The sequence below is a fragment of the Silurus aristotelis genome (assembly GCF_946808225.1).
Source record: "Silurus aristotelis genome assembly, chromosome: 11".
In the NCBI taxonomy this organism is placed as follows: domain Eukaryota; kingdom Metazoa; phylum Chordata; class Actinopteri; order Siluriformes; family Siluridae; genus Silurus; species Silurus aristotelis.
This window is the reverse complement of record NC_139584.1, coordinates 30,387,497-30,397,496: the sequence shown is the minus strand read 5'-3', so window position 1 is coordinate 30,397,496 and position 10,000 is coordinate 30,387,497. Positions and strand designations below refer to the sequence as shown.

General features: G+C 45.6%; 2 protein-coding genes across 6 annotated transcripts in view; one reads left to right on the top strand and one right to left on the bottom strand.

Moving 5' to 3' along the window:
• lrrc75ba (leucine rich repeat containing 75Ba) overlaps positions 1–10,000 on the bottom strand; it is a 19,071-nt gene extending 9,071 nt beyond the window's left edge. For all 4 annotated transcript variants that reach the window (XR_014535669.1, XR_014535670.1, XR_014535671.1 and 1 more), the window contains exon 1: positions 9,370–10,000. Coding sequence is in view for 1 of the 4 variants with exons in the window: in XM_083554312.1 (XP_083410438.1) it covers positions 9,370–9,473 (104 nt within the window). In the remaining 3 variants the exon portion in view is untranslated. The remainder of the gene's footprint in view (positions 1–9,369) is intronic.
• ggt1a (gamma-glutamyltransferase 1a) overlaps positions 1,145–10,000 on the top strand; it is an 18,811-nt gene continuing 9,955 nt past the window's right edge. The window contains exons 1-2 of one of the 2 annotated variants that reach the window (XM_083554289.1): positions 1,145–1,545; positions 1,610–1,799. The gene's annotated coding sequence lies outside the window, so the exon portion shown is untranslated. Of the gene's footprint in view, positions 1,546–1,609; positions 1,800–5,801; positions 6,076–6,119; positions 6,169–10,000 lie in introns of those variants that run through there. The other variant, XM_083554290.1, reaches the window with a different exon arrangement.

Sequence of the window (10,000 nt, the reverse complement as noted above, 5' to 3'; positions counted from 1 at the left end):
GACACACACACACACACACACACACACACACACACACACACACACACACACACACACACACACACACACACACACACACACAAACTTTCTCTCTTTCTGTCACTCTGTCTGTCTCACACTCCATCACCGGCTGTCAGCTTTCTTTTCCATCTATTTGTCTTTTTCCTCGTCTCTCACCCTCGAGGCTAAATACCGCAGCAAATAAATGAAGGAGATTTCCCATGATGCATTGGGACCAGTAACCGGAGTGTGTATAAAGGGAAATGCTGGAGCGCTGAGTCGTGTTGAACTAAAACCGCTCTCACTGGGGGACGATGGCTAAAGTGAAGAGCTTTCCAGCAGAACCATTCCCTCATCAAGGTCCTGGAGAGAAAGACTTTAGAAAAACTGACGTATCAAAAACATCTCTCCCTCGCCTCTTAGACAAAGCTGAAGATGAACAGATGATGATTCACAAAGCCGTCCTGCTGAGACCCACCCCTCCATCACCCAGAAGCCGTCGCTATGGTGATGCCTGCCTTTCCCACCTGAGTAGGAAGTCACATCTGGGAGGAGTGTGAGATACAGAGCGAGCGTCTGCTGTAGCGTCTGTCGCGCAGACGTCTCATATCCCTACATGTCCTTATCTTTCATCATCAACTGAGATTTTATTCACCATGATGCATATAAACTACTCTAAACTCTAAAACACTACTTACTCCAGAGGTGTCCCCTACACCCGACCCCCTAACACCTACACCGTACCCCCTACACCTAACATCCTACCCACTACACCCGACACCGTACCCCCTACACCCTAACACCTACACCCGACACCCTACCCACTACACCGTACCCCCTACCCCCTACACCGTACCCCGTAACCCCTACACCCTACAACCGACACCCTTCACCCTACACCCGACACCGTACCCACTAACCCCTACCCCCTACCCCAGGGCTGCCCAATATGCCGATCGCGATCTACCGATTGATCGTAAGGGTAGTGTGGGTAGATCGCATGACATTAAAAAAATGTATTAATGCATTTTTATTGTAGGTAGATCATTTTCACTCGCTCATTTTATAAGTAGCTCACATGCTGAAAAAGTGTGTGCATAATCAGACATCTGCATCCAAATCCCACCCACTTCCTGCACACTGACTCGGGGTAAACCTCAGGGGCAGATCAGCTCTCTGAAAGAGGAAATAACCGTCCATGCTGGAAATGGAGTGAAGAACAGAGATACTGATTATGAAATAAAAGATTAGTTACATAAAGTAACACTCTCAGACTTCATTAGAAATCAGATAAGGAGTGAGATGATGAAATCAGGAATAACTCTCTGAGGAACGTTGAGGAAAAAGAGCTAAGAAACGCTGAGAAACTGAGGAATGCTGAGAAACCCTGTAGAGCAATGAAGAATGCAAAGGAAAGCTGAGAAATGCCGAGGAACACTGAAGAACCCCAAGGAACGCTAAGGAACACTCATTTACTCCGAGCTGGTTTCTCTTTTTTTTGGTGAACAATCCAGATCAAGTGTGTGTGTGTGTGTGTGTGTGTGTGTGTGTGTGTGTGTGTGTGTGTGTGTGTGTGTGTGTGTGTGTGTGTGTGTGTGTGTGTGTGCAGTTCAACAAAATCAGACATACCACAACTTCGCCTGCTTCAACTATAGAATAATCCAGTGTTTTATTTGGAGCTCTGATCAGACCTCTCCTGATCTTCTCCTCACACATTAGACAGTAAAATCCAGCCTTCCATCAACTCGAGTGCTGAATTTAGAAAATCTCCTGGAGTGAAGGATCAGTTACAGCTGGAGGTAAGAACATGTTCTAGATTTCATGCAGGTAAATATAAAACATGCTGCGTCAAAGTGACTGGAGTCAAATAAGAACTAAACAACCACGTCATGAACCAGAGTGATTCTACCTCTCTGTCTCTCACTCCACCTTTCTGTCTCTCACTCCACCTTTCTGTCTCTCACTCCACCTCTCTGTCTCTCACTCCACCTCTCTGTCTCTCACTCCACCTGTCTGTCTCTCACTCCACCTTTCTGTCTCTCACTCCACCTCTCTGTCTCTCACTCCACCTTTCTGTCTCTCACTCCACCTCTCTGTCTCTCACTCCACCTCTCTGTCTCTCACTCCACCTCTCTGTCTCTCACTCCACCTTTCTGTCTCTCACTCCACCTCTCTGTCTCTCACTCCACCTCTCTGTCTCTCACTCCACCTCTCTGTCTCTCACTCAACCTCTCTGTCTCTCACTCCACCTCTCTGTCTCTCACTCAACCTGTCTGTCTCTCACTCCACCTGTCTGTCTCTCACTCAACCTGTCTGTCTCTCACTCAACCTCTCTGTCTCTCACTCAACCTGTCTGTCTCTCACTCCACCTGTCTGTCTCTCACTCAACCTGTCTGTCTCTCACTCAACCTCTCTGTCTCTCACTCCACCTTTCTGTCTCTCACTCCACCTCTCTGTCTCTCACTCCACCTCTCTGTCTCTCACTCCACCTCTCTGTCTCTCACTCAACCTCTCTGTCTCTCACTCCACCTCTCTGTCTCTCACTCAACCTGTCTGTCTCTCACTCAACCTCTCTGTCTCTCACTCCACCTTTCTGTCTCTCACTCAACCTGTCTGTCTCTCACTCCACCTGTCTGTCTCTCACTCCACCTGTCTGTCTCTCACTCCACCTTTCTGTCTCTCACTCAACCTCTCTGTCTCTCACTCAACCTGTCTGTCTCTCACTCCACCTTTCTGTCTCTCACTCCACCTCTCTGTCTCTCATTCCACCTGTCTGTCTCTCACTCCACCTGTCTGTCTCTCACTCCACCTTTCTGTCTCTCACTCAACCTCTCTGTCTCTCACTCAACCTCTCTGTCTCTCACTCCACCTGTCTGTCTCTCACTCAACCTCTCTGTCTCTCACTCCACCTGTCTGTCTTTCACTCCACCTTTCTGTCTCTCACTCAACCTGTCTGTCTCTCACTCCACCTGTCTGTCTCTCATTAAACCTCTCTGTCTCTCATTCCACCTCTCTGTCTCTCACTCAACCTGTCTGTCTCTCACTCCACCTGTCTGTCTCTCACTCCACCTTTCTGTCTCTCACTCAACCTGTCTGTCTCTCACTCAACCTCTCTGTCTCTCACTCCACCTGTCTGTCTCTCACTCCACCTTTCTGTCTCTCACTCAACCTCTCTGTCTCTCACTCCACCTGTCTGTCTCTCACTCAACCTGTCTGTCTCTCACTCAACCTCTCTGTCTCTCATTCCACCTCTCTGTCTCTCACTCAACCTGTCTGTCTCTCACTCCACCTGTCTGTCTCTCACTCCACCTTTCTGTCTCTCACTCCACCTGTCTGTCTCTCACTCAACCTCTCTGTCTCTCACTCAACCTGTCTGTCTCTCACTCAACCTGTCTGTCTCTCACTCCACCTGTCTGTCTCTCACTCCACCTTTCTGTCTCTCACTCAACCTGTCTGTCTCTCACTCAACCTCTCTGTCTCTCACTCCACCTTTCTGTCTCTCACTCAACCTGTCTGTCTCTCACTCAACCTCTCTGTCTCTCACTCCACCTGTCTGTCTCTCACTCCACCTCTCTGTCTCTCATTCCACCTCTCTGTCTCTCACTCAACCTGTCTGTCTCTCACTCCACCTGTCTGTCTCTCACTCAACCTCTCTGTCTCTCACTCAACCTCTCTGTCTCTCACTCCACCTGTCTGTCTCTCACTCAACCTGTCTGTCTCTCACTCCACCTCTCTGTCTCTCACTCCACCTGTCTGTCTCTCACTCAACCTCTCTGTCTCTCACTCCACCTCTCTGTCTCTCATTCCACCTCTCTGTCTCTCACTCAACCTGTCTGTCTCTCACTCCACCTGTCTGTCTCTCACTCCACCTGTCTGTCTCTCACTCCACCTTTCTGTCTCTCACTCAACCTGTCTGTCTCTCACTCAACCTCTCTGTCTCTCACTCAACCTCTCTGTCTCTCACTCCACCTGTCTGTCTCTCACTCAACCTCTCTGTCTCTCACTCCACCTGTCTGTCTCTCACTCCACCTTTCTGTCTCTCACTCAACCTGTCTGTCTCTCACTCCACCTGTCTGTCTCTCACTCAACCTCTCTGTCTCTCATTCCACCTCTCTGTCTCTCACTCAACCTGTCTGTCTCTCACTCCACCTGTCTGTCTCTCACTCCACCTTTCTGTCTCTCACTCAACCTGTCTGTCTCTCACTCAACCTCTCTGTCTCTCACTCCACCTGTCTGTCTCTCACTCCACCTTTCTGTCTCTCACTCAACCTCTCTGTCTCTCACTCCACCTGTCTGTCTCTCACTCAACCTGTCTGTCTCTCACTCCACCTTTCTGTCTCTCACTCCACCTGTCTGTCTCTCACTCAACCTCTCTGTCTCTCACTCAACCTCTCTGTCTCTCACTCAACCTGTCTGTCTCTCACTCCACCTGTCTGTCTCTCACTCCACCTTTCTGTCTCTCACTCAACCTGTCTGTCTCTCACTCAACCTCTCTGTCTCTCACTCCACCTTTCTGTCTCTCACTCAACCTGTCTGTCTCTCACTCAACCTGTCTGTCTCTCACTCCACCTTTCTGTCTCTCACTCAACCTGTCTGTCTCTCACTCAACCTGTCTGTCTCTAACTCAACCTCTCTGTCTCTCACTCAACCTGTCTGTCTCTCACTCAACCTGTCTGTCTCTCACTCCACCTGTCTGTCTCTCACTCAACCTCTCTGTCTCTCATTCCACCTCTCTGTCTCTCACTCAACCTGTCTGTCTCTCACTCCACCTGTCTGTCTCTCACTCCACCTTTCTGTCTCTCACTCAACCTGTCTGTCTCTCACTCCACCTGTATGTCTCTCACTCCACCTGTCTGTCTCTCACTCAACCTTTCTGTCTCTCACTCAACCTGTCTGTCTCTCACTCCACCTGTCTGTGTGTGTGCGGGTGTGTGTGTGCGCGTGTGTGATTAACGTTACAGCGGTACTGAGCTCTAATTCGTTACATTTATCTACAGTCTCAGAGCCTCAGATTACTGCAGCTTTCATGACTTATGACCTCACTGTGAAGCTCAGAGAGAAAAAACCCAGAGCGAGAAGCTCCAGACACGAGGCTGTAATTTTCAGCACTCAACCATGAAACCTCCATCCCCTCATGCTTTCAGGAACTTCAGAACATCCTATTAGAAATCTCCACCCTTCCTAGAATCTCATATTTACATCTACATTTACAGCATTTGTCAGATGCCCTTATCCAGAACGACTTACAAACATCTCATGAGCAGTTATGGGTTTAGGGTGATGCTGGGTTTTTAACTCACGACTTTCCAATCAGTCCAATGCCTTAACCACTGAGCTACCATGCTCTCCAACAGCTCTTCATTCTTCCAACCATTTCACCTGCTTCCCCTGTTTCCAATCCAACCTTCTCTAAATTATTAGCTGAAAGCCATGAGGCAGTAGCCAAGAGCTTGGACTGTAACAGAGCTTCAGAGTTTCCTGGAGTTCTTGGCCAGAAAACCAACACAGATGGCTTTTAGAAACGGCTTCAAAGAAATAATTTACCACAAACAGTTCAAGTGTCTTGGCTTTTCTTAAGGTTTGGGATAGGATGGCTTTCACATCTCCTATGGCAAAGTGCTGCCCTATGGTTTGTTCCTCAAAGTGTGTTATTCATTTCTGTGCCCCATCACATATGCTTGGGAGTCGGTCTATTAGGCCTGTCAGGTCCATAAATCTCCATGGAATATAGTTAAGCTCTTTCCCCTTAACAATATTTGGGCACTGTGTGTGTTTTTCTTCAAAAATTTCATTTTTACTTTTATTTTCATCATCTATGTGCAGTTGTATTTCAGGCCTTGTGTAAGATCTGCTGCTGATAGTGGCTGTGGTTTTTTCTCCTTCCTGTTCTCGTTCTGGTGCACCACAGGTAACACTTCGTCTAATTCTTGTGTTTGAGCGCTTTCATTTAGTAACCTTTTACGGCTGCGTGTTATTTTTTCTAGCGTTTGTTGAGCCGCTCTGGTTGCCGTGAGCTGCATCTCCAGGCCTGCATCTTTTTCTCTTTTCAGATTGGTTATTTCTTCAACTCGCATCGTTTCAGTTCCTCCACAGGCTCCATACACTCCATAGGATCCCAGACTCGTATCATTCCACATTTCTCTCCAGCTTCTCTGCACTTCTGTTGAGGTGAGTTGTCTCTTTTTTAAAAACACGGCTGGTGTACTACTGGGTCTTTGACTGAAGTCTTGCATATATCGTTCTTCTTTTTGTTTTATTTGTTCTTTCCACTCGACTCTGCGTGCTTGGGGTTTCGGTTCCTGCTTTATCTGTAGGAACATTTTTATTGGTTTGCATTGGTTGGTTTCTCATCTTTCTGGTGTGCCTCGTCTGATAGCTTGATCTACTAGTTCAGTGCCTTCGTCAAGCCGTTCTCTAAACATTACCGCTGTGACGGACGCCCATCGCAGCCTAACTGTCTCTAGCTTTCACCTTCCTATTGCATTTATTCTGTGTTTATTTATTTTAGTCATAACAAGATGATATATAATGGATGTACAATACTACTATCTACCCTTTCACTTCTTATTGCTCCAGCTTCTGTATGTACTTCATACCTTATACTACTCTGCCTTACTTATATAGCACTACTCACATAACATACTAATATGGTATTAACTGTGCCATATACTGATTTTTATCGAAAATTTAGGAATCAATTCAATCAATTTTCAAATCAATTTCCAACAGGCATTTCCCCTGAATTATCTCTATAAAATATTTTTTATTTTGTCTAAGGACTTGTTTACACTATCTTATGTATATACTCATATATAAATGATACGTGAATGTATATTCCTTTTATTCTTTCGGCTTCACCCATTAGGGGGCGCCACAGCGGATCAGCCGCATGTTTGATTTGGCATGTTTTTACGCTGGATGCACTTCCTAATGCAACCCTCCCCATTTATCCGGCTTGAGACCGGCCCTAAGAGTGGCTGGGGTTGGTTCCCTGACCGGGGATTGAACCCAGGCCGCAGTGGTGTGAGCGCCGCATCATAACCACTAGACCACCAGGGACCCTGATATGTGAATGTATATATTGACCTACTTCCTACATACTTTACTACATCATACAATTTTAACTTAACCCAGTTAAATCCCCCCCCCCCCGTCTCTCTTTTCTCTGACTGCATCTTAACGAACGAGTTTCCTGTCCTGAACTTTTTCTAAATCAAATCTTGCATATATCTTAACTACGAGCTTCCTTAGTGCTTCCTGTATGTTTGTGTTTTGGTTATTGAACATCTCATACCACTCGTTTTCATTAACTGACAATGTGTAAGATCTGTGCCTAATCACAATCACAATGCCTTCATTGCTTTTCTCTTTTTAAGATTTTGTATATATATATATTTTTTTTAATATATGTAAATATAACTATTTAAAATTCTACTTTGATTATGGATTATATGTGCATGAATGCTGCCACTACCCACTGGCCATGGCGCATATTCGCCTTTTGGGAAGACTTGATGGACCGTGTGTGCATCCCTCCTTGCCTTCCACTGTTCATACCCAGGATGCTTCAACCCAAACTGGGCCTGAACTACTGTTTTTAGCACTTTTTCTCTGGCTCTCCTTTCTCCACCTATTCTCCAACCACTCCCCTGTCTCCTGGAGACGAGCCTGGTCCTTCCTATTCCTAGGACCTGACACCGTTATCCTTCATTCTTTCATTTTCTCCCGCTTATCCGTAATTCGGGTCGCGGGGGCAGCAGTCTAAGCAGACCCACGCCTTCGACTGCTGCCCAACCCTCACAGCACCGTCCCTTACGGTCCCTCCTGCAGGTGGTGAGCCCACGGGAAGGCGGCCCCACGTCACTCCGACGTCACGGACCTTGATATTTCCCTCGTAAGGGACCCCCGGAGCATAGAGGGTTAAAGGCCTTGCTCAAGGGCCCAAGAGTGGCAGCTTGGCGATACCGGGGCTTGAACCCCAGACCTTCCGATCGGCAACCCAGCGACTTAACCGCTGGAGCCACCACTCCCCACCACTCATTTCTCTCTTCCCTCAGCAAGTCATTTTTTATCTTTACTTCCTTCTCTAAGCTCTAACTTTGTCTTCCAGCCTCACCTGCTCTTCCAGCCTTTAATATATACTCTGTGACCTGCACGATTAAGGATGGTGATGATATAATGTATGCTGTGCTTTTATATATATATATATCTTTAACTCATTTTGCCTCTTTAAGGATGATTATTAGATTTTTATGAACTCTATGAGTTCTCTGCGAAGCTGAGTATTAAACTATATTAATGCTGAGTAATGGTTATATGTATTAAGCCTGGATTTAAACTAATATAAGCGATTTTATATGTTAAGAAGCTTAAATGATATTGTTTTTGCTTATTTTTATTTTGTTATGCTGTTCCCCGAAGCTCTGTTGTCTTGTGAACTTTTGTGAACCCTCATATAAAAGATGCTCGTGTATGCGGTTCCTTGCTTTATACCAGACAAAAACACCCTGTGGTTTCTGGTCCAGCTGGTTGTTGTTAAAATTTTGCACACTCTGCAAAACTGCAGCTGCCACTCCCCAATACTCTTCTCCAAAAACCCCATCATACTCACATCACAACTTCCTTTATTTAGTTTTTATTATTTTGGTATTCTACTCTATTTAACTCAAACTAGCTACATTTCTCGACTACCAACACAGATGGCTTTTAGAAACGGCTTTGAAGAAATAATTTAGCATTGTTCAAACATCCTGAAGCTTCTATCTTCTCTGTCATAAAGGTCCATATGCATCACAAGTCAGAGCAGGAGGAGTTTTATCTCAAATTTAAAAAGATCCTCCAGAACTTAAACCATGAAGCAGTTACAAAGTTGTTATTTATTTATGATCCTCAGTGATCACTGTGATCTGGAACACAACAGACCAACCAAAAGACTGAGCCCAAGATAAGATCCTCTGAGATCTCCATTAGAAGAACATATACACCCCATTTTAACAGAGATATATGCTCTGAAGGGTTATGTTTCTCTCTGTCAGTCTCCTCAGGTCTACTAATCAGGAGATCCAGGTCTAACCCACCTTGCACAGCCTGTTTCCTGTGGCCTTCACCAAGTCATGAAGTTCATTGTTTTTTTCTCTTTACTCTTCCCCTGCTGGGAATTTGATCCCACTCTCTGTTCCAGAACCTTCAAACATCCAACTTCATCACTGTCAGGATTGTGGCCCTTAAAACGGTTTCACCTCGATTATGGTGGTCATGGATGCTGATTAATAATAATATATAAATAAGAAGAAGAAGAAGAAGAAGAAGAAGAAGAAAAGGAAAGAATCAGGAAGATGAATGTGTAATAAATAAAAAAGGTTGTATTACCAGGCCTGGGCTTTCCTCCGGCTCATGCTCTGTCTCAGCCACTTGGAGTGCGGTGTGAGGTGATAGATCAGCTGCCTGCAGATTTTATCTGACGACTTCAGCATGTCAAAGTCCTAACCCACAATCACACAAACACACAAATACACAATCACACAAAAACACCTCACAGTTTTGCATTTCAACAAATCAAACACAGAATTTGTGATCAGGTTTGCACTTGTTATTGTAACTTGCCTGCATTATCACTACGTGCCTTCAGGAGGCAGCAGAGTGTACTCTGTTTTAAAGCCAAGACCGAACGATTGAAAAACTACAGCTGAAGATAAACCTGTGACCTCGATCAGTCCTCAGCGGAAGGTGCCCTCAGTGAGCCTGGTGGTTCAATTAGTCGGAGGGGGCGGAGCTGTCTGGACTGACCGGTCAGATGATTGACAGGCAGAAAATTAGTTGCTGACTGTTAAACAAATGGTTGTGAATTAATCGTTTATTGGTCTCTGTTGTAGAACTGAGTTTTGCATTTCAGTTTGTCTTCTACACATTTTACTTAGATGAGCAGCCAATCGGATCGCTCGATTTCGAAATTGGTGCATCAGGGCCATTAGACGATGCCAGATTTTCACTTTAGCCTGTA